The sequence below is a fragment of the Podarcis liolepis genome, assembly GCF_965112155.1.
Source record: "Podarcis liolepis genome assembly, chromosome: 1".
NCBI lineage: Eukaryota > Metazoa > Chordata > Lepidosauria > Squamata > Lacertidae > Podarcis > Podarcis liolepis.
In genome coordinates this window covers 65,166,473-65,191,732 of record NC_139554.1, presented here as the reverse complement: position 1 = coordinate 65,191,732, position 25,260 = coordinate 65,166,473, and the positions used below count along the sequence as shown (strand labels likewise).

The following is a 25,260-nucleotide window of genomic DNA, read 5'->3' as shown; positions in this document are numbered from 1 at the left end:
CCCAAGTTTGGGAAACGCTGCTTTAGAAGAGTAAAAAGGCTGAGAGTATGGGCCCCTTTACAGGCATAGGGCTTGGTGCAATTCTACCATCTGCACCCTTATACACCTAGCTATGTACCCTTGCTATATTTGAAGGTGTAAACATCAATTTTGATTGGCTACCAACCTTGTTTGGACATTTGGATGGCATATCAATTTGTATGTGTAAATTTTTGTATTTTTCGCCCTATAGGACACAGTTTTCCCCCTCCAAAAATGAAGGGGAAATATGTGTGCGTCCTATGGGGCGAATGCAGGCTTTCGCTGAAGCCTGGAGAGCGAGTGGCGTCGGTGCGCACCGACCCCTCTCGCTCTCCAGGCTTCAGGAAGCTATCCGCAAGCCTTGGGAGCCCGGCGGGAGTGCCCGACGGGTTCCCAAGGCTTGCGGGCAGCAGCCCAAAGCACGGGGCGCACTCCGGAGCGCTCTTTGGGGCTAGGGTGGGATATAATTTTTTTTCTTTATCCCCCCCCCCAAATAAGTGCGCCCTATGGGTCGGTGCACCGTATAGGACGAAAAATACGGTAAAATGGATGCAGTGGTGGTCACTGTATGTCCCAATTTTACAGATGCCAGGCCTCTGTTTGAAGGGATGCCCGGTCCATGTCCAGTTTAAAGTTAAAGAATGCTAATAAGCGAGCGCAGGGGGCCTGAAACAGCCCATCAACAGTCAGCACTTGGAGAGGAGATTGATCCACAATATCTGTTCATGGGTCACTCTTCTTGTGAATTGTACTGTGTTTCTTTACCTGCCCCAAATCTGAGATCACACACAACTATAAACAAGCATAACCTAGTAACGATAATCCTTACAAGCTACACACATATACAGACACCTTGACATGCCTTCTCCTTTCCTTATCTCTTTTCTGTGTTTGTTATTTTGAGTTATAGAGGAGGCAAGAAGGAATGTAAATAAGGCTAGAGAGGTCTCCTGTAGGCTTCCAGAGCTCCATCCATGAGTTGAGCAGAAGAGTTCTGTGGGTGTTGTCTGAGTCCTACCCATTTGGTTTATGTTAATGGGTTCTTTAAGCAAAAAGGCAGTAAACAATGCTTTTGCAAAAGTAGCTTTTTGATTTCTAAAATGGTTTGATATTCCTTTTCCAAAAAAATAATAAAAAAATATTATAAATTAATTACATATAATGTTGTGTCAAAACCTATTTTCTGTACTTTAATGTAATGGTGGGTTTTTTATGGATCAGAGATAAAATGGGGTTTAGCACTATATAATTAGTACCTAGAGAATAAGAGGCAGTTGTTACCATTTCCTCTTTGTCAATCAGTTTCTACCCACAGTAATGGAATTGCTGACACTTTGAATACCGGAAGTATCAATCCAGGCCCCAAGAGAAATCCCAGTGAAGAATGGAATGCAATAGTAAAGACTTTTTATGATCCCTCTTTTCCCACAGAACACGTAAGTCAATTAAAAATATTGCAGAGCAGACCTTGGTGAGCTAACTCCAGAGATATGTGTAGAACTGTATGCATCTGGATGCTTTAAGACCTTCTTGATCTCCAAAATAATATCAAGAGGGCAAATGTGGCAACATTTTTCACAATTAAAGTTGATGGAAAACAGCAGGAAAAAGTCACAGCATATAAATCAACTGGATCTTAGCCAGTCTGCTTGAATTGAAGACTATGTCTTAACAATAACTTACCAAGCAAAAATTCAAGCATATTATATTACTTTTGTTTACTTTTCAGCCATTGTTTCAGATACCAAGAATCTACAAGACTGAAGGCAGTACAATGTACTTCATAACATTTGCTTTAAAACTGTATTTGTTTGGAACACATGCATTCAATATTTTATTTTTGTAGTTTGTAGTTTCCTGTCACCCAATCTAAATCTGTTCTTAGAGATTAAAGTATACCTAACATTTTATTTAGTTCCTCAATCTCAGGGGTCAGCAAACTTTTTCAGCAGGGGACCGGTCCACTGTCCCTCAGACCTTGGGGGGGGGGGGTTGGACTATGGTGGGTTTTTTTTAATTCCTATGCTCCACAAATAACCCAGAGATGCATTTTAAATAAAAGTACATATTCTACTCATGTAAAAACATGTTGATTCCCGGACCGTCTGCGGGCTGGATTTAGAAGGTGGTTGGGCCAGATCCGGGCCCCCGGGCCTTAGTTTGCCTACCCATGCTCAATCTCTTATGTACTAACAATACTAAACACAACATGTTCAAATTAGTACTTGACATTAACAAAGTGGATCTTCACTTTTAGAAACTACAAAGTATTTACTATTTTAAACCCCAGACTACACTGAAAGAAAACAAAAGCAAATGTACATATAGGTTGGTCCTGCAAGTTAATCAGTTTTGTACGTGACCAATTCATCAACTACATCATGAAATAAAGTAAGTCATGCTAGAGCACTGTACCATCATATGTGGCACAAATCTAGTAAGACAAAAAAAGGCAATTTGGCAAAAATACAGTATGCATGAGGAGTGTTCCCCCCTATTATAAACAGGCTTTGTGTAGTGCTGTCTGGGGCTTATTGAGAAGATCTCTCTTTTCCTGCCCTCCTGAGACCAATCTTTGGTTAGGGTCTCAAGCAATCAAATTGACTCATTCTTCCTTTTTTCATAAGACACCTGGTACATTCAGTACCTCAACAATAGGCTCAACTACTAGACTATTCCCAGTTCTTTTAGACTCAGTCCACCCCTGGGGCAAGTTGCAAGCCCTCCTCAAACTGAGTTTGTGGCTCTGAAATACTTCTACTTGGAACAAAATCTGAGTGGGAGAAGAACACCGGATTCCTCCCCCCACCCCGCTTGTTCCTATTCCCCAAAGCCATCCTAGCTACCTTACTTGCCTTACATTGTTAGTAATCATAACTGAGGTGCAGAATCTTGGGCACTCCCCCCCCACATGTGAGCGTCTGTCAGCAGTGGGGACTGGATGAGCGTGGAGGGTTCCCTCCATGCATTCACCCAGCCCCTGCAGGGCACGCAAGTACCCTCTGTGCTCTGTCTGCACCTGGGCACCAGCAGGGGTGGGACAGGGTGTGAAAGGTGCTCTTTACCCTCCATGCACCGTCCCACTCCCCCCCAGTAATATTTGAAGAATTTTAAATTAGAAATTGGCAGGATGTTTAGAGAATCTTCTTTTACATGTACATGTGGGAAAGGATAGGAATTGTGCTTCCTTTTAAAGTGCAATCAATGCCCATTTGTAAATCATAACTGCAATCTGATAGAGAGGGACGTTTCCCAGCACTTACTTGTCGTTTTGGCACCAAGAAACGTTCTGTAGTTCCAAGCTTTTAAGATACAATTTTAATCTTCTTTGCCTGCTTTTGTAATTTGATGGCATTTTATTTTGTGTTTACATTTCAATTTTTTTTGTTTCTTTAAAAATGCACTGGGAATATGATTGAAGGCCAGTACAAAAATACCCACAGATGCCAATTCGTTATATCTCCAATACGTAAACAGCAGAAATCAGTGCATAAACACCCAATGTATATGCCTATCTAATGTCTAGAAGAGTGTCTAGTGGAGTGTTGATCAGCCATGAGAAAACGAAATCTTTAATGTCTTATGTGTGGATTTTAGGTCACAACAGAATGCCCATTAGGACAACAGAAGACTTCTCAACCACTCTCAGAAGTCAGTGCGGCTATTTTAAAGCAGAGCTCACAGAACACTGAAGAGAAAGACTGGAAATCACAAAATATCTTCATAAAAACACGAATTGACAATATTGAAAGGTTTCTGCATTTAAAAAGTTTTGGCCACCCAAGAAAGAGAAAGCATGAGGAAGATACAGAAAAAACATTAATAGCAGATAAAGCAGAAGCATAATGTAATTGTTTTGATAAAGTCTTTGGCATATATGAGCAAATGTCATGTATTAAGAAAACTGCTTTCATTTCTGCAGGTTTGTCTACCTTAGTTTTTAAAAAAGAATACTTTAGAATAGCTATTTCATTTGAAAGTTACCAACTAAAGGTCAGAAAATACCACATTTATAAAAATCATATGACTATCCTACTTCTTTATGCCATAATATAAGATCTTATGATTATAAAACAGAACAGGGGAACAGGATTCATTCTGGTTTAAGGTTTATTGCTTTATCAGCCTGTAGTTCAAGTTATTTTATGTATTTCAGCCAATTAGATATTTTCAATAAAAAGTTCACAATATTAAGTTGAATGGTTTAATATAGCTGAGTTTCCATCCAATACATACTAAATATTACATCAAATAATCAGGTGTCCGACAAGCTAAGGAGACTGTTTTTCACTTGATTCAAATTTAGTTTCCAGAAGTTAAGTGTATCATACAGCTGTTGCCACTGCTGTTTTCCAAAGGTTCGATGTGTGCTGTGACTAAAATAAAGAAATGTAAAAGGAATTGCATCAAAGTTCTGCTTTCAAAAACAAACACCATATTTTCGGTACATATGTATTGAGAAAAAAATAAAACATGAGATAAGATGTGAAAACAAAACTTTTTACCCTCTATAACAAGGCTTTATAGACCAGCTAGTCTGGTATTCTGCAGCCTTCGTCAGTACTTAAAAACCTCAGACAAAACTCATTAGTATTCTTACCACTGTTTGGCCATTAAATGAAATGTGCTGGAAAATAGGACTCTTTCATTAAATAAGCTAATCACATTCAGTCTGTGCTTTAATAAAATTATGATAAATAGCAACTATTTAACTACAGGCAACTGATAGGAATATCTTGCGTCTAGTAAAAATATTAAACAGATGTTTAAGTGCTATAATTAGCACTGCACTAAGTTGCTTCACAAAAAGATTTAAGACTCACCTGACCACTACTTTTCTCTGTGTTTGATCAATTTTGCAATGCACCATCTTTGTCTTTACAGCTGCAAAGAACAAACACATTATGATGAATTTCTTTTAACATGTGTTGAAACCCTGACTGATAAGAGCTTCAGTAATCCCCTGGAACTGAAGTGAATATAGGGATGTCCTTTCAACGGGTGTTCAATTTTTGTCGTTATACCATGGCATGCAGAAAAATGTATTTCACTAAGCCTTGCATAGTGCTTTATATAGTACTATGTGCACTTTCTGCAAGGAGGTTCTCACTGGAAATCACATGCAATTTAACAAAGAGCAACAATTAAAAGGTGGGTTTCTAATATATCACAAAACAGTACAAGAAACACTGCATAGTCAACTATTGCATTCAAATTGTGGTTACAACAATAAAGCAATCCTGTTTGCTGTCTGCACCAGGGTGAAATACGCTCCCCTTCCCCTTGTAAGCTCCATGCTGGCAAACCTGAAGAACCCAAGAATTGGGTCTGGATAATCTATGAGGGACCCTACCCCAAAACGACCCAATTCAGGACTTTACACTGGCTACTGGATTATAGCACAGGCACCGTTTGAGTCTTCACTGCAGTTTCCACAGCAGTGATGATGCACTTTACCAAAAGAAGCAAAAAGGTGACTGTGACATCCTAACCGCCTGCTTCAAATCATTAACAGTTGTACAGGTTTTCAGTATCAGTAAAGGTCTTATCAGCCAGCATATAATAGGATCATATAACCTCTCTTACCATCAATAACAAATGCTTCAACATCATCAGCTCCAACCTGAAGTTCCTGCTGCATAGTGTCAAATGAGATTTCCTTGTTTTCCACAGCCATTCCCATAAAGGTGAGCAGTCGCATTTTTGCCATGTTCTGTTCATGCAATAAACCTGCATTAGAGATCACACTACAGTGTAAGTTTTTGCTAGGAAATTGTTGATCCACATCAGGCAGTTAGATACTTTTTGGGAGAACTGCACTGCAAAATTCACAGTACAAAAACTGAAGGATTATTATGTTCGGAACTTTAATTTATTCCAAGAGGTGGGGATAAGGTCAGTTTGCATTAAGAACAGAATACAGGAGGTGAAGATAGAGAATGAGTTTGTTTCTTCTTGCAGAATAGTAGGCCTATTTGTTTAGGATTGAGGGTCATCCTCCACTGTCACCTGGTGCTGGCTTTTGCTCTGTGCTCAGCAGTGGCAGAGTGCTAGAAAGGCTGCATGTTGTTATGAAGTAATATTGGGAAAACCAAAATGCTTCCAAGAAATCTTAATGATTGTATGAAAAACAGTTGGTGCTTCTGTGGCTGGCTGCTACATTTTTTTCTTTGCACACACATCTAACAGATGTTGCACCAATGTCAGGACAGAGTAGGTGGGATCCTACCACCCCTTTCATCTATGCAGCATGGAAGAGATAATAAGTACCTAACATACTACTTGCACCCCCCTACACACCCCAGTTAACAATCCCTTTCTATAGTACAAGTGAGACATACTCAGGCAACTGTGACCTGCCATCCCCACCGCAAGAGGTTCACTTTCCAAGTGTCAACTCTTACGGTCCTTAATTCTTAGGGTAGTTACAGAGCTGATTTCAAAATACGTTGTAAGTTTATGGAAGATACATATTCAGTTTCTTGTTGATATTACTCATTCCATATTATGACCAATTTGTATTTTACTGAAAAGGATATATCAAGAACTCTGGCGCAGAGAAATGCAAGAAAACTTGGGTGCAATTATCTAAGGTGAGAAAACACTGAACTGATGTCCGTTTTTCATAAATAATTTGACTGGAAATAATAACTCTTGGAAATCCTTATTTCTAGACGCATGTCGAAAAAGAAACATAAAAGAATTAAATGATACAGACTTCCAACAGATTTATAGTCGTCAAAAAACCGAGGTATGGAACCAAATATCATGATATGTGTTAACATACTTTAGAATGTATATAATTTATTATATTTATGTTCTATGGAGTGAAGCACCTTGATCTATCTTGACATATTTTTTGATATTACCAGCTGAAGAAGGCGTGTACTCCGAAACAGGGCCCTGTCCTGGTCACCACTACTGAGTCGTACATCTGATTCACACTCCGGATACTCCTTTTTGGCCCCATTTGATCCTTTATTCTTTACTCTTTATTCTGATTTTATACAATATGGACTCTTTTTGACTGCTATTGAGACTTGTATAAAACAATTGTTGTGCACTGGTATTTCATGTACCTTTGTACTGTATCACTGTGTATTTGAAACTCATTATTTCTGTACTTAAACGTTGTATCCAAACTTACCATTACTTTAAAACTATCGTACTTACACGGTGTGTTTAATTTACTACTAGCTTCAAACTGTTATTCTTAGCAGAATATACACGTTTTTCTTTTCAACTCTTGAGTAGGAATTATTCCTTATATTGAAACTTTTGGCCAGAGTTCTTGATATATCCTTTTCAGTGCAGTTTCAACAAGAACTCCAATTTGTATTTTATGCATTCATTTACATGGGAGGAACAGGATGTCATCTTGTTGAATTCTACAAATGCTATTGATTGTGAAGTTCTTGGGATACAAAAGTGTGATGTTACAGCAATTCTCCCCATCTCCTGAGGCGGATGGGAATTCTAGTCCTAAAACATCTGGAGGGCACCAGGTTGGGGAAGGCTATAATACAATATGCAGCAATATGTGAACAGCAAACAAAAAATAAGTTGGTGTAAATTTACTTTGTTATTTGTTTTTACAAAATAGTTGAATAACGTTTCTGTAAAATAGTCTCTTTAAAGTTTCAGACATTCGAAAAGAAGTATGGATCAGATAACCTGAACACTCAACAAATATTTATGTTTGGAATTAATAACACTGTTAGACTAATAGAAGCGCAGGGAAGCACATTACTACCAGACATAATGTTGTGTTAATTAGCAGTAATTATGATGAGGGCTATTTATCTGGCACCAATTCAACAAAAATGTGATCATCATAACTCAAGCGAATAGGGAGCTTCAGAAACTATAGCTAACTGGTTTTAATGGAAATCTACAAGCACAAAAAATCAATTAGTGCTCATAAACTCTAATTAACAAATGCAAATGAGATGTTAATTACCCTGCTAAAGTAAAAAGGTTGCCCATACTACCAGATTTAAATGTGAGCATGTTAGGGCGATTCACAGTTGACACATGATAATACAACTGTTGGCCTAACTTGTCAGCATTAATAAAACAACACATTGTAACAACCTGATGCCACCTGTGAGAGCTTTTGCTGAATAGATGATTTAGATTGGCAAGCCTTGTTATTAATTTTGAAGAAAAATAAAACCAGCAGGGGGATAAAATAAGGGAAAACATTAATTTGTAAAAAAATAGAAAATATTATAGTATTAAAAGCATACTAGCCATTTAGAGGATTACTTCCAATACCATAAAAGTTAAAAAAAAACCCACAATCTGGGCTGGCTTAATTGGTTGGCCCAAAAAGAATTAGATGTGTTCTGTGCTATTCTCCATATTTTAATGCATTTCAAATACATAAAAATACATTATTTTCACACACAGACAATGGATGACCAAGTCATACTCAAGAGTAGATCCACTGAAATCGAAGAACCTAAGTTACTTGAATCCATTTATTTCAATGGGTTTACTAGAAGTATAACTAATGGTAGATTAGTTGGTTCAATCCATTGTACAAGAATTTGTTATGTTTATACTACACTCAAATGAAACAAGTTGCCTTTGAATGCACTTGATTGGCACAATCTAATCTATGGTAACATCCTAGGAGAGGCTCCATTATTCAGATTTTTAAAAAATTACCTGATATTTAATGAGTACTATAGTCATGTGCATGCTTTTATAACATTCAAGCTATATCAGCTACCATAAGGTGAAAAACTTTCTTTGTTTTCACTAAGAAAAATAATATATTTTTCTTTCTAAAATTTCTATCTTAAATTGAGGAATGTTCACCTTTGTTTTCAGGATTCTATCTAGTCCTAAAAATATTTGTATGTTTTAAATCCTATTACCTTTTTCTTTTCAAATAAAATTAACCTCCATTCTGGTCACTATTTTTTTAAACCCCAATTTTATGGAAACATTTATTCATTACCAGTATATCTAAACCTTAATGTCATAATATAAAAGCTTGCATCATTGAACAATTTTTGCATTGTCACTGACCCTTGTCCTAAAATGCTGCAATACAGAAAAAGTAATTTTCATGCATGCAATAGCTTATGAACCAGTGCTCTTTTGAAACAGTCAATTACACATCAATGGGGGAGTGCCAAAGTGTTAATTACTACTCCTTTCTTTCCACAGTGTGTAAATAAAGAGGCTGCTGACATTAACATTCCATCACAAAGCTTCATCCTATGAAACATATTAACTGGGACAGAATGTGGTTTGCAAGGTTTAATGCATCTGCAAAAAGATTAAGCTTGCATAAGAACACTTGCAAGTGCTCAATCTGACTGTACTTCAGCCTTGTTAGAGGGAGATTTGGTTGATTCACATCATGATCCTACAACAAGGGGTTTTGGTTGTTCTTCAAACAGCACCTTGCCCATGCAGTAGCCTGCATGTTTCTCTGCTGCACATCCGTTGCCAGCTTTGTGGCAATGGGGCTGCCCCCACAATGCTTGGTAGGTCATTTATGCAGCACTCTTGCACTATGTCGGGTTTCCCCCTCAACACTCATGCAGCACTGTTGATAACTGCGGCTTGCTCAGTGCACAGGTGGAGTATGTGACCAACTAAAGAAAAGCAAGAAGACAAGATGGAGGCTATCTTCACTCAAACAACAGGGCTCTTAGTCATTTAGACAATAAACACTGGGAAATCTACTTTCTCTACCTCTCATCGATGAATAACATAGTGGATATAACTTGGGAGTGCTGTCAGAATTCTCAAATTGGCTATTTTCAGTTTAGAAATGCAGATTCAATAATAATACCTGCTCCCACAGGATTTACTGCAAGTGGATGCTTGAAAACCACAGTTCAAACACAAAAGACAGCAAAAGAAAAGCATTCAATTCAGAATGAACAGTCACCAAACTAAACAATTGTATTCTGATACAGTTTTTGATATTATGTAACTACAAGCACACACAACTGGAAAGAAAGCCTTATTGTGGTAGAACCTAAGCACCCTGGGAACAACTCTCTCGGGGTTGCCTGCAGATCAGTAAAGCGCCCGAGAGCCTTGGAGTGTGGGATCCATTCCAACTGGTGAAGGCATGAGTGGACAAAATCTCAAACAGCACTGGAGAACCCAAGGATAAACTTTAAATGCTGAGGCTAGGGGTGGAAAACCACAAGTTCAGGAGTCTGATCTGATCCCTGCTCCATGCAGCCAATTTTCCTGGCTCCTTCAGACCCCATACATTTTGGAGCTAGCAGGGGCTGGGGTGGGACTGGAGTGGGTGAAGCCCAGTGCCCTGATGGGGATGCAAATTGCCCCCTCCCTAGTCATGAGATCAACCATTTGGTAAGCGGATAGCAGCCATTACTCCCCTCCTCAGCTGATCTGTATGAAGCCTCCACATGGTTGGTAAAGGGTAACTGTGCCCACAAGGCAAAAAAGGATACTCATCCTGGAACTAGACACAGTCAGCAGAGCAAGTGGCCAGTCACAGCACCTCCTTCTGAGTAGCTGAGCTACATTTATATCATGGCCATATGTGTTGGGTACACCAAATGTGCATTAAAAAAGAAATAAAAAAACTTACCAAGAGAATCAATGAAGTCCTTGTTGTTCTGATAAAACCGGACATAGGATGCTAACTTGGCACTAACAAAAATTGTCAAAAGCTACAAAGAAAGAAATTGTCAATTATGAGAACAGGACAAGATATGAGCATGTCTAATTTAGCAGACATCTCCCGAACATTTCATTTAGAGAACAGAACAGAAAATACTGGTTGAATTCAAGCTGCCATGGTGTACAGCAGGGGTGGGACACTTGTGGCCCTCCAGATGTTGTTGGACTCCATTCTCATCAACGCCATTGGAATGCCCAATACTCAAGGATGACAGAAGATAAAGTCCAACTGCATCTGAAGGGCCACAGATTACCCGTCATGGGTTTAGGGATTATTGTAAAGGAGCCGTGGCAAACTGAACCCACACACTTCCCATGCCCCATTCTTCTCTTCCTGTGCAAAGATCAGAATGAGAGTGAATGCTTCTACTTTCCCTTTTGACTAAACCAGTTTCCTGCTACGTACAAAATAAAAAAATTCCTTCCAGTAGCACCTTAAAGACCAACTAAGTTAGTTCTTGGTATGAGCTTTCGTGTGCATGCACACTTCTTCAGATACACATGCACACGAAAGCTCATACCAAGAACTAACTTAGTTGGTCTTTAAGGTGCAACTGGAAGGAATTTTTTTATTTTGACTATGGCAGACCAACACAGCTACCTATCTGTAACTGCTACGTACAAATTATTGTAAACCTTTTTTTTTGGGGGGGGGAGAGAATACTTTCCAAAAAGCAGAGCATAATTAACAGCCCAGTTTATTTTAAGTCTAGTTAGCTAAAACCAATTAGGATCAAATCTTGGTTTGATTTCTTTTAGATAACTAGAGTTAAATGGGAAACTTAAGATGGTCATGAGCCACTTGTCCTCAACATCTTATTCAAAAATATGTTTCTATTGCATGAGACTGTTGGATGCTGGGGTAACAGGCGAAGTAAAAGTTAAACTGGTGCCAGACTGAAAGCATTTAATGCAATGGAGATTGGGCAGTGTGTTCACTGTATTTTTGGGTTCTATGGAAGCTGCCCAGAGTGGCTGGGGAGGCCCAGCCAGATGGGCGGGGTATAAATAAATTATTATTATTATTATTATTATTATTATTATTCACCCCATCCCCTGTATCAAAAGGAAGTTACAGCAAAATAGTCCACTGATCAGAGGTGAAGCTAATTAGCCCCCTTCCAAGCTCCTCCCAGGCAAAACCTTTCACTCTCTTTTTCACGCTACACTGACGCATGCAAACTGGTTGCACTTTTAAACATTCAAAAACACAATTAAAAATATGCATATGAAGACAGAACCAGGTTAGAGAAAGAACTCAATATTTGATGTCAACTATGTCACCCCCCCTCAAGATACACTGGTGCAAGTCTCACTTTTCTATTTACTAATACAAATTCAAATTTTCTGTGCTTATGCTTCTGTAGCCAAAACCGTGGGACTAATGCTGAAGAAAGAAATACCAGTAAACTTGTGGTATTCCTGAGTTACCACATTTTTCGCTCTATAAGACGCACCTAGTTCTAGAGGAGGAGAACAAGAAAAAAAAAGTTCTCTCCCTCTCTGCGCAGCGCCTCTCCAGCAAAACGGGAGGAGAAATGGAAGGGGCTCTGTTTCTCCTGCTGCTTTGCTGAAGGGGCGCTGTGCAGAGAAGGAAAGCTGCACAGTGGCTCTCCAGCGAAGCCAAGCCAAGAGAGCAAGAGGGATTGGCTTCAATCCCTGGCTTCAACGAAAGCTGCGCAGCCTGCATTCACTCCATAAGACGCCCACACATTTCCCCTTACTTTTAGGAGGGGAAAAGTGCGTCTTATAGGGCGAAAAATCCGGTATGTAAAAATACAACAAAAATTTGTACGGGGCGGTATTGACAAAGGTCAAAATCCCCAAACACATTAAGACATTGAACCGGGGAGGGGGGCCCTATCAATTGGGTGGGAAGAAGGAAATGCCTACTTGCCTACATGCCTCAATCCCAAATTAATACAATTGGAATTGAGAACAAGTGGGTTCACTGCTACACCCTTCAAAAATAACCCAGCCCAATGAGGTCTGAGCAGGGTTGAAGAAGAAATGTGAAGTGAAGAGGATAAATGAAATGGTCATCCAGAATCCGGAAGCACTCCAGATTACAACATTTTGTTGTAGAGGCCTACTTCTCTCAACTCTTATTAATTTAAATAATATGGCTTCAGTAACTATGTCTGAAGTTGGTTTGTCTGAAACAAACTGTAGTTAATGTTAACCACAATTTGTTGATCTGAGCATGGCAAGCCGTGATCAAACAAAAGGAAAATCAAAATATTCTAAGCTACTCCTTCCAGCAGCTAGGGGTGAGAGGAGGATAACTAGTTAGCTCAAGGCTTATTTCCTAATGGTTCACAACACATTAAACTATGTGTCTGAATGACATGCAAACCTAGACACTATAAACAACACAATGCAAAATAACTTATGTGTGATTAAATCCCACTAAAATGGTCAAGCAATTCTATCTCGCATGCAGCATGCCAAGTGTTTAATATTTAAGTTTAGAAATTAATACTTACATCATGAATAAGTTCTCCTTCCAAAAATTTGACCGGTTTTAAGGTGAGAAGGTGATCAAAGAGAAAGGTATTAGGATCCTTTAATGCACGGACAATACACCTATTTAGGAAAGTAAAGTGTAAGGAAGAAAAAATGCATTTCTAGTTAATTTAATAGCTTTTTAAAAACCATTCTGCAAAAACAACCTCCAAATCAAAGTGTATTCCGAAAACACTTGAACAGTATTTACAAATACAACATAAATACATATAAACACATTGGGTTAAGAAATAACAAACAAAAGCAGCATAAAAACTAATCAAGGTTGAGTGTTCTCTTTAAGAAGCCTGGGGGGTGGGTGGGTGAGAAGGGATTTGCCTAACACTGAAAATGTTATGGGATGTAAGCAGAAAAAAATGGTGTGCATCTGTAACACCTATATATAAAAGCAAGCCTGCCCAATTGTCTTCTCCTTCCATGACACAATTAAATATGCATCTATATTTAGGGATGCCTACCAAACTTTTAGGTCTAAGTTTGCAGGAACATTCACTGAAAACAAAAGGCTATTCAGAACAAAATCTTTTCTCTGTGCTATCATTGTCACAAAAAGGTGGGGAGTCTGGCTACCTAGCTGTGTGGCTGGCCATGAACCAGCCCCAGACAACAGTTACGTATATTTTATTGTAGTTGGCTTTCTGCTTCACAGATCAAGCAGACTTACAGTAAAGTATTAACTGCTTTTAATGCAAAATGGAGGGAACTGGAAACCAACAAAAAAATTGCAGATTGATCTCCTTTCTATACCAAATATTAGTTACTCCACATTCCTCCTGTACCCGCTCAGAGACACTTTCCTCCTGCCTGTTACACTTGCATGAACTACAATTTAACCCTTCCCCCCACTACTTTCCACCATAATAACATATGACACACTGCTGCTACTACCTGGAAGAACTACCAAAGCTGGTATTTCTCCCTACTTCCCTTATATAAACCTTTCCAAACTGCCCCATTCATAACAAACCCAAACCAATGGCAGCTACAACAGGAGTCCAAACTAGAGTATGTTTTCTTTAATATTATGGAACGTCTCCCTGTTTGAAGAAATCTATTCAGTGTATAACTTAAACAAACAAACATAACCCTAGCAGTAGAATATTTTTTGGGGGGGGAAGCGCCCTTAAAAACACATCTACATGGTTTGCACTTTTTTCTGGGGTCCCAATAAGCGGCAGAGCCAAGTGCCCAACTACGCATCACTGCAAGGGCAGATCAACTACAGAATGATATTGGAAAGGCATTTTACACAGTCTCAGATAATGTTTAAAAATGTTGATGATGCATTCAACTGGTATTTTCTACAAACACTAAGATCCAGACAGAAGTCAAAGAATTGCCGTTTCATACACACAGATCCTGCGTCCTGTGCAGAAGTTGTAAAGGAATTGGGCAGGAAATGAACTTAACTGTCTTAGACATGTACTTCAACTGAACTTTTCTTCTACTCTAGACAAGAAGGTTATTTTTATACCAACAGGTCTTGGCCACCGCTAAAATACAAAAAACAAAAACAAAAAACCACTTCGAAAAATGTAAGAGGGTGACATTTAGGCATTCTAATGTGGGAGATATTTTGTACAGTTGTATCTTGGATATCAAACGCCTTGCAACTCGAATGTTTGGGCTCCTGAACGCCGCAAACCCGGAAGAGAGTGTTCCAGTTTGCAAACATTTTTTGGGACTCAAACACCCGATGCAGTTTCCGACTGAGCTGCGCCCTGGTTGTCAAATGTTTTTGGAAGTCGAACAGACTTCTGGAACAGCTTCCATTTGACAACCAAGGTATGACTGTATTCAGTTAAGAATCCCTGCATATCCCACACATTACCAGTTGTGCTCTCACCATCAGCAAAACGTCTTAGCAAAACCCCTTGCCATTCATCTACAAATCTGAAGTGGCAAGCAAAGTATTTGGAGAGTGGGGAGAGGAATAAGAATTTAGCATGTTTGGGGCTGCATTTCTTCTTACTGAAACTTTCACTGACCATTAACACATGAAACAATCCTAAATGTAGTTTGTAATGTTTACATTACCTGTGAGCATCAACTCTGGCTTGAGAAGCATTGTCCTCTGTGTAACTTCCCAGCAGCTCTACCATTACTTTTGCTGCATTATCACTGTGGGCAAGAAACAGTACTTCCTTTTAAAATCATTTCAAAATGTACAAACTTAAGGGGAGAACTGATAGATCAGAAAAAAGACCTAACTAAACCAGCATCCTGTGCTCACAACCAGATGCACATGGGAAGGAACCGAGTGTGACAGCTCTCTGCCACTCACACTTCAACAACAGGCATTCAAAGGCATACATAATCTCCGGTTCTCAAGTAGTTCGTAGCTTATGAACTCGCCTCAACCCCTGTCCAAGTCAGCAATTATAACAGGCGCCAACTGTTTTGCGTGGGGGGTTTGATTTCCTGAACCCCACACATGTCAGTAGATTACGTGCAAGCCCACTCCGCCCCCAACCCACCCCCTTTTACAGCCACTTCTGGGGTCGGTGTGATGGTTGCACATCAGTTGGATGCATCTAAGACGGTTGTTGCTTGTACTACATGCAGTAGTTAAAGGTAAAGGGACCCCTGACCATTAGGTCCAGTCGTGACCGACTCTAGGGTTGCGGCGCTCATCTCGCTTTATTGGCCGAGGAAGCCAGCGTACAGCTTCCGAGTCACGTGGCCAGCATGACTAAGCCGCTTCTGGCGAACCAGAGCAGTGCACGGAAATGTTGTTTACCTTCCCGTCGGAGCGGTACCTATTTATCTACTTGCACTTTGACGTGCTTTCGAACTGCTAGGTTGGCAGGAGCAGGGACCAAGGAACGGGAGCTCACCCCGTTGTGGGGATTTGAACCGCGACCTTCTGATTGGCAAGTCCTAGACTCTGTGGTTTAACCCACAGCGCCACCCGCATCCCGTACATGCAGTAGTTATGTTAGAGCAATTTCCATTGGTTAATTATACACTGTGTGAGTAAGTGCTTCTTATTGTTTCTCCTGAATGTTCCAACCTTCAGATTCATTGGGTGACCCCAAAATTCTAACTGTATGAGAAAGGGAGTATCAAAGGAGATGGTCAGATAGTTAAAGGCACTGTGAAGCTATGATTCAAATGAAAAGTGCACTTGAAAGGATGTAGGAGTTTTGACTGCCAATGGTACCAAAGTGGTAAAACAGCTACATAGTCATTCAGTCTCAGGGGTCTTTTTTTAAAAAAAAATATTAGAACTTTACAGTTTATTTTATACTTTTAAACTCATAAATTACCTGCCAGTTACAGAATTTTCTCTCTTAGGTGGAAACATCTTTACACGACTTACCAGAACACATCTGGATACAATCATTAAAAAGCAAAATAATGCTGAAAATTGTATGAAAATCAAGGAGCAGATATTATCAGGAGTGGGGAGGGCTTCACTCTTCTATTACTGAAATCTCTATTCTCAATTACTACACTTATAGAGTACAATTTCTTACTTCCACTATCTTGCTCCTGAGAATGAATGTAATTGAAACGACACAATATTGATGAAGGGCAGGCTATAAATCTCTTGGATAAAAGGATAATAAAAGTCAAAGAAAAAAATGTTACTTTCAAAATTAGAGCATCTCATATTATGGGAACCATGCATTTATAAAATGGTGGGTTTGTTTTGCTTTTAATTGGCTTTTGAAAGAGGACAATAACATTAGGTTATAAAAGCACAGCTTTCATACAAAAATCAGCTTTATTTCCAACTATATTGTGCTATTACCACTACTTCAACATTGAGGATTTTCTTAAGACTAATCCTAATGTCAAGCGCCATGTTTCTGCATTTAGCACCAGTGATTCTCAAGACCCAAATAGAACAGCTTAGAAAAACAACATAATTTCATATTATCATAATAAAAGACACATCTATTCTTTAATCAAAACAAATGCATATCTCCATTTTTCTTAAAGCCCCAAAGTCTATTTTCTTTACTAGCACAGTTTTTTAACAGGCCTAGTGAGACCTTTGCTATTTTAAGATTTTGTACTGACAGCTAATCACTATCACCATCAAGTTTGACCTGGAAAAAAGTCTTATCAAGCAGTTCTGTAAAACTTCACTATAAAAAGAACAGAAGTAGGCTGGGGTGAGTTCTTGTGTTTTCTTTTCTTTTCTTAGTTTGTACTCAGAAGGGAAAAACCATCCACATTACGTTTCCAGTAAGGAATCCAGAAACATCAGACTCTGATAACTGATTGTGTGTGTCAATAAGAAAGTATAGCATATACCTGTCTCACTTTTTGAACTCAGTCCATATGGAGAAACTGAAGATCAGTTTCTTCTGTCTAAGATAATCCATTATTTTTGGAGTGGAGATCAGATGAATGCTCACCTGTTCACCACTTGAGCAAGCATTAATGCTCACCTGTTCTCCACCAATCATTTCAAGCAATCATTTCAAGCAAACCCAACAGAGGAGAGAGACCTTTATCCCAAGAACACTCTAGCCATCTTTCTCAATGTTCAGCTAGAGAGAAAAATTAATCTCCTTTTCACCCCACTTCCACCCCCACGAAACAAACATGGAGGTGGAGGAGGAGTGTTTTAAAAATTACTCCTTTCTTCTCTATGTTGGCTCAACAGTTTACAATCTAGCTTTTAATACCAAACTAAAAATATTATTAAACATAAATTGTCATATGCAATCTAAGAATTAATATTTGTACCATTCAAATGAGAACAAGCAGCCCTTTATATTAAGCACACAATTGAACACAAGTCATACAAATTTAAAAACAATAATTGAAATGGTAAATATTTCAGTGATCTTCCCCTGCCTCAATGAATTGTGTCAAAATTGTTTGGCACAGTACGTAGTCTCAGTTACCTCTTTTTGCAATCTACAAGAACATCATAGAGCAGTCGAAGAAGGGTGTGCTTTTTCTCTGTGGTAAGATTCCAATCTGAAATCCATTTTCGAACCTATAAAAGATTTGACACAGAAGGCAATGATTTTTACTACTGAGAAAAGTTATTTCAAGTTCAATTTTTGAAAATGCAAATATTATAAAAATCAGAAGAATGTGAAATTATGAAACTCTGTTCTGTGCCTTGCTCAGAAGCAGAAATCATTAATGGAAATTTCCCATCCATGCTTTACTTTTCCCTTAAGAGAATGGATACCCTCGGTCTTGGGATGCTGAAGTACAAGGCAGCACTCCAGACAGGCTCGCATAAAACAAAACTACAACACGTTTGTTATTTTTACAATCACAATTTGGGATTCCCTTAATCGAGAAGGGGTTCTTGATGATGCAGCTTACTATGTAATTCTTATGATGTATTTTGGTTTGTTGCAATCTTATTAATTTTTAAGGGATTCTTCGTTAATATGCAAATACTATTCAACTGCTTACCTGCTCCAGTTCAGTTGGAATGTACCGTATAGCTCCACAGCTGGAGGCTACTTTAAGGAGGCTGCAGTAGACTGTATACCTTGAAGGGGTATTCTTCTCCATGCCATGGAAGAGATTACTCAGTCTAAGGAATAATGACAAGTCAATTAATTTCCAACATTTGTAATGTATTAATGGACATACACTGCTCATCTAATGTACACATTTTTGCAAAGGATCACAAGGGATAAGTTGTGTCTTACGTTTGCCTAAGCAGCAGAAGGAAAAGTTTTTGCCTTAAGTAGGCAAAGGGGTTGTGCTCACAGCTGCATTGAGTAATGACAGCAGGAAGAGTTGTAGAGCAGTTAGTAGGAGTGAGAATCTCAAGAGTGATTTTGTTGTACTCAAACAGGGCTGGGACGACAATATGGCAGAGAGGTCAGCATGGATGGAGAGTCCTCAAGCCTGGAGTATGTTGCTAATATCTATGAAACATGAGGAGTTGAGCGGAAAGGGAAGCTGTTCTGCTTAACCGAAGCATTGGAAGGAAAGGGATTTAAAACTAGACATATCCATTGTAGCATATATTCACATTTGCCTAACATTCCCTTTTAAAATGTGCCATATCTGTATTTGGCAGCATGTGGTGCAAAAACAACTGGTGGCTTTCAGAGCTTCTATTTAAGTATTGCTTTTAATAAATTTGCTTACTCTGGTATGTAAATAAAATACTGAATAAAATCTATGTGTCTAACAAGTGTGTATTTGCTTAGGTTCCACCTCTCTCTCCTCTTTTTCAGCAGTACAAAATTATTCCTATGCATGATGGCAAGCAGCTGCCCTTAACTAGTCCCAGAATGACAGGGGCACCCTATTTCTTTGAATCCCACACTGTTCCCAGACCGCTGCTTCCAGTGCATCTAACTCAAAGCATTATTGAGGTGAGATCAGATTTAACTGTCCAGGGGTCCTTTACCTTTATCTTACAACTGACTGGAAGACACTAATGTTTGGCCATCAAGCCCAGACATAATTTACTGACCCACTCAAAGATACTCTTAATACATTCTGCCAAAAATCCTGCTTCTCATGGAATAATTGTGGTACAAGACGTATTTATTCCATTCAATCACCTAAGTCACTTACAGCTGCAGTCTGAGTGATGGTCGTTCACCTTCCCGAAATTTGACCAATTTCTCACACAGACTTTCAATCAAAGCTTCTTGTTTGTCAGGTTCCAGAATAAGAAGCAGAGATACTACACTGTTCATCACACTTTCAACATCTATATTGAAAAACAAAAACATATTTCAGTAATGAAAAATGTGACACTGAATTGTTCTTTGGTAAGACTGTCTCAGCTTTTCATTGTTAATACAACATATAGAAAACTCTTTCTAGACTAATGGACCAATTATTATTTTTTTGCAAACACCAACAGTAATTGTGGCATGTTTACTTGACTTCCAATTTATTTATTTATTGAATTTCTATATTGCCCTTCATGCAAGCATCACAGGGCAGCTTACAGTATAAAGACACAAAAATACATAACAAAAACTGAAACACACACTCCCAGTTTAAAAGGCCATAGATACATCCATACAACTCTTTTGTTTTTGTCTGAAGGGTGTTGAAATGAAGTATAAACAATTACAATGACTACTTTGATAACTGGCATTAGACAAAAATCTGTTACACCCCTGTCCTCTGCACAGTTGTGGAAATCAGGACACCATTGCTAATTATACAATGTATGAATAATTAATTAATTATACATTGTGTGAAGAAGCACTTGATTTTTTCTGTTTGAAATTGACTGCTAAACAAATTCATTGGGAAATGTCAGGTTCTACCCAATTACTCCACACTATTCATAATAGTATGTTTATCATGTTCCACTTCAGTGTTCTTATTTTTCTAAATAAAAGCCTCACTCTAGCCTTTGACTTAGATTTACCATCAGGTAACTGACAGGTAGGCAGTTGTGCCCACTTGTAAAACTTGGCCCCTTGTATACAATTATGCCCTAAAGGAGAACATCTCACTTTTCTAGAAGGCAGATAATTTAAAAGAAAGTAGATCACAACCCTAGGTCAGATGATTATCAATAGCTTCCTAAATTATGCAAACACCAACCTTTATCATCATCCCTCAGGCACACATCACATGCTTCAATGATCTGAGCCAAGTCAATATGAAGTCCACCTTCAGAATTTTCTTCTGATATCTCAGCTCCCTTAGATTTCAGGTAAGCCCTTAGTTCTGCCGCCTTTTCAAAAGAAAAAAGCATCTATAAAAATAACATCCTTTAATCATAGTCCTCCTAGTAATGTCATAAACATACACTTATGATCATCCTGTTTACTCTTTGTGACTCTACGCCGATGCTGTGTTAAACAGCTTAACTCCAAAGCTCCCACTACTTGATCACATTCCTCCTAGCCATGTAATAAATATACTTTTAAGAATACGCTCTCTATTCTTCCTGAACAAGAACCACTGACACATACAAGGCAGGGGGAGTAGTAATAAAGAAATATGATCAGATCAGCCTCCAAGAAAAGCTCTTCATGGGGCTCTCTATATTATACAGCAGGGGTCAGCAAGGTTTATCTTGCCTGGGCCAGATCAGTCCCACGGAGATCCCTCCGTGGGCCGGATTGCGCACACGATTTTTGGCATCTGTGCGTGAACAGACGCTATTTCCAGTGCTGCGGAAGTTAGTCCCTGCACTGTGCGCGAATGGGCAACTCAGTTCAGGGGTGGCTCGTGGGCCGGTCAAACAACCTCCGTGGGCCGCTTCTGGCCCATGGGCCTTAGGTTGCTGACCCCTGTTATACACATAGCTGTCAATGTTTCCTTTTTCTTGCGAGGAATCCTATTCGGAATAAGGGAACTTCCCTTTAAAAAAGGGGAAAGTTGACAGCTATGGTTATACAGCCTGTAACTTCTCATTCGATACATGTTGACAGGCAGAAATATTCATTTCCCATCGTGCTCTTAAGCACAATCCCTTGGAGGTTAAGCGCCTCTAGAGACAGCTGTGCTGATCCAGCGAGAAAGGCGCCCGGGCAACCAACCTCGCAGGAAGGGCGTTTGCTAGCGAGGCCACAGCGGCGGCGGGGGGGGGGAGGGGCAAGCAGGTGCAGAAAGGATCCGAGTCTAAAGGCCGGACGAGGCCCCAGCTGGGCCTACCAAGCTGCTAGGAAGCAAAACCCCGCCAGCCTCGGCTTCCTTCACGGCAGAGGCTGGGAGCACTTCGCTTCTAAGCGGCGCTTCGTAGGGCGCGCGTGGAACCCGTGTATACGTGTGAATGAGGTTCCACGAGTGATTCCCCCCCTCCTCCGCCCTCCCTAGCGGTGGCCTCCGGCACCTGAGGAGACAACAGCTGCCCTCCTGCATTCCGGGAGGGGCAGCGACGGAGGGAAACCAGCAGCCGCTCCCCATCCTGACCTGGTCTTCCTCGGTTATATCGATAAAAGCCGGGACGCTCATGGCTACAGACGGCCTCTCTCGCTGCCCCGAGCACGCTCCCCGGCCGGAAAGGAAAGCGACCGCTCCCAGTCACGCCGCTTCCGCTTCCGGGGCACTGCTGACCCCATCCTGCTCCAGGAACGGCAGTTGCCGAGCGCGCAGGCGCACTTCATTCAGCTGAGGCTGCCGCTACACTCGCCTTAACTGGAAGCGTGCCCGCCCCCAGGTGCGCATGCGCCGTTCGTGTCCCTCTCCTCGGATTGCAAGAAAGCAGCAGTTGTCCCGGTTGCGATTCCTTGTGAATCGAAGGCTGGATGACGCGTCTTTCGCACTTGCTAACTAGCACCGTAATCTCGAGTTGTGTGCGTGCAGTCCGTGCAAGATAAGAACTTGGAAAAGAGCTTTTCGGAACTTAGGGTAGCAGCAGCTATTCAAAACCCTAAAATTTTCTCTGTGCGTGGTGCAAATATGTTTGGTTTTTTTAAGAACAGTCACCGCCCTCCGGTGTACATGATAGACCCGATTCTTAAAGCGAAACAGGGAAAAGGCAAATCGAGACGTTCGCGGCTCACTGTTAAATGTTAGCATCGGTGAGGATAAGGTAAAACCCCTTTGCCAGTTCGCTAGGCAGCCCTGGACTGGACTGGAATGCAGGAACCTCCAACACGTCATCAGAGACCACAAGGATGAATGGATCAGGAAGGTTTTTGTGGTGGAATGTGGCTGCTGGAAAAGTTCCTCCCCCAGTTATTGAGGACTATAAACTGGAGAAGAAACTGAGCACATCAAGGGCTCAAACGGAATCCATTCCCCAACTATCACGTTGGAGATTATGATAACATTTTCATGAGGGCTACGTGTTCGTCCTCTGTCTGGCAGGGGCTTCACTCACTCCTCTTTATGATGTGAACTGCCTGCATGTACAGATTTAGAACTGATATAATATTGTCATTTCTGTGCGCTCTGTTATCCATGGGTGTTCCAGAAGCTCTTCAGTGGATTAGCTGATGAAAGGCTTTTATGAGAAAATGCTTAAAGCCCGTATTCACTTTGCCTTGCCTCCTGTGCCATCTGTTTTATTATTTACTTCATATACACTTAGCCGCTTAACTTAACACTTTACAAGATCACTTACAAAAATCTGAAACAATAAAACTTCATGTTAAAAAAAGGAATAAAATCAGAATATGGACTATCTCAATGGGTCCTCCACCCTAGCAGCATGAAGTAGATGAAGCCCTCAACTTACACGGGGATACATTCTGTGGACTGCACTTAAAGCTAAAATCGTGTATAGACAAAAGACATTCGGTGCAATGGCGGGTGGGATTGCCAAAGTCTTTCCCTGCATACATGCACACTTTCCACCCCCTTTTTAATTTTTACAAAAATGTTTGCCAAGCATATAAAGCTGGATGTGCACAAATTAAATGTGCATAAATTGCAGGCTTACCGCAGCCAAAACCTCACCAGTGAATAAGCTACCAATGATAATGGACCAGAGCAGGTCAAGCCATGAGGCAGGTGAGACTGCTGCTTCAGATGGCATGCCTGTGGGTGCCCCACCGCCTTTGCCATAAGTGGAAAAGCACTGTCGCCATTAGCACTGATTTTGGGTAAGATTTCACCCCAAAATAGTGAGAGATCTTGCAGAGTACAAAAGATCTCACAATTTGGTATCTGGCAGGGGAAGAAACCAATAATAAAATATAAGTTACTAACAGATTCTAAAGAAAGAGGTGACTTCTCCTTACCAGATTTGAAGTTATATTATGAGGCGTCCTGCTCCTCTGGTTGCAGGATTGGATTTTATTAAAAAATGCAGATTTACAAGATTTGGAAGGTCATGATAATAGGTTTGGGTGGCATGCATATTTATGGTACGATAAAACAAAAACACACCACTTGGTAAGAAAATCAATATACGAGGTATGGGACAGATATAAAAACTTACTAGAGAGGATAAACACCTTGGTGGCTCTCTCCATTAGAAGCAATATTGGTTAAAAAATTAAATATATGAGGGGATTGGGCCACCTATAAAGACCTGTTAATAGAGGCAGAAGACCAATTAAATAAGAAGATTTGAAGATATAACAGAAATGCTAACAGATTGGTTACAGTATCATCAATTAAATGATGTTTTTAAAGTAGATTAAAAAAAGGGTATTGATACTGTGAGATCGAGGTTTGAAATAGATCTGGTGGAAAACAATGTGAAAGTGTTATAAGAAACGTACAAATTTCTTTTGGAGTGGTATACCAAAGATGAAGAAGTTAAAGCAGTGATGATTCATTGGGCTAGAGATTTTGGATATAATATTCATCTCTCATCTTGGGAAAAAGTTATGGAAAGAGGAATTAAAATTACTGCATGTTGTTTGTTGAAAGAAAATTATATGAAAATGATGTATTGTTGGTATCTAACACCGAGTAAAATTGGAAAAAAATGTATAAAACTAGCTCAAATCTGTGTTGGAAATGTAAAGGGAAGGAGGGTACTTTTTACCACATGTGGTAGACATGTACATTGGTAAAAGCTTTCTGGGAAATGATATACAGTGGAACCTTGGGTTGCGAACGTGATCCGTGCGGGAGGCACATTTGCAACCCGCAGCGTTCGCAACCCACAGTGCCGCATCTGCGACCGTGTGGGTTGTGATTCGGTGCTTCTGCGCATGCTTGAGCGCAGAAACCTGGAAGTAACCTGTTCCGGTACTTCCGGGTTCGGCATGGTGTGCAATCCGAAAACACGCAACCTGAAGCATCTGTAACCTGAGGTACCACTGTATAATGAATGAAAGAAAATGTTTTAAAATATATTTACTAAAAAACCAGAAGCTTTTCTGTTAGGTATAATAGGTGAAGAGATACAAAAATAAGACAAAAGACACTGCAGCGATGGCAGTGAGAATGCTACTAGCCCAGAGATGGAAGGAAGGAGAAGTATAAACAAAAGAAGTATGGCAGACAAAGCTGATGGACTATGCTGAGATGGCAAAACTGACGGAGAAAATCAGAAACCAGGAAGATCAAGTATTCTTAAAAGACTGGAGTAAATTCCTAATTTACTTAAAAGACCACTGTAAACAGTTAAAATTATTGGCAGGGATGTAATGACACTTTTAATGTGGAACTAACTATGGTAACTACAGTATGGATATATAACAGATTATAACG

The 25,260-nt window shown here is 39.9% G+C and overlaps 2 protein-coding genes across 27 annotated transcripts in view; one reads left to right on the top strand and one right to left on the bottom strand.

Annotated features, from left to right (window-relative positions):
* CCDC73 (coiled-coil domain containing 73) overlaps positions 1-25,260 on the top strand; it is a 247,719-nt gene that overhangs the window by 70,284 nt on the left and 152,175 nt on the right. For 24 of the 25 annotated variants that reach the window (XM_083462970.1, XM_083462975.1, XM_083462973.1 and 21 more), the window contains 2 exons: positions 1,324-1,457; positions 3,619-4,418. In XM_083462970.1, coding sequence (XP_083319096.1) covers positions 1,324-1,457; positions 3,619-3,867 — 383 coding nt within the window. In that variant the 3' untranslated portion in view covers positions 3,868-4,418. Of the gene's footprint in view, positions 1-1,323; positions 1,458-3,618; positions 4,419-25,260 lie in introns of those variants that run through there. The other variant, XM_083462964.1, reaches the window with a different exon arrangement.
* Positions 4,114-22,212, bottom strand: EIF3M (eukaryotic translation initiation factor 3 subunit M). 2 transcript variants are annotated; one of them, XM_083465103.1, is made up of 11 exons: positions 22,060-22,212; positions 20,743-20,875; positions 19,750-19,888; positions 18,625-18,748; positions 18,096-18,190; positions 15,268-15,351; positions 13,191-13,290; positions 10,613-10,694; positions 5,608-5,751; positions 4,845-4,905; positions 4,114-4,397 (listed from the first exon to the last, which is right to left on the bottom strand). In XM_083465103.1, exons 1-11 carry the CDS (start codon positions 22,099-22,101, stop codon positions 4,277-4,279), a joined length of 1,125 nt encoding a protein of 374 aa, XP_083321229.1. In that variant the 5' UTR covers positions 22,102-22,212; the 3' UTR covers positions 4,114-4,276. The 2 variants fall into 2 exon arrangements, with proteins under 2 accessions (XP_083321229.1, XP_083321230.1); XM_083465104.1 differs by having other exon boundaries at positions 21,980-22,148.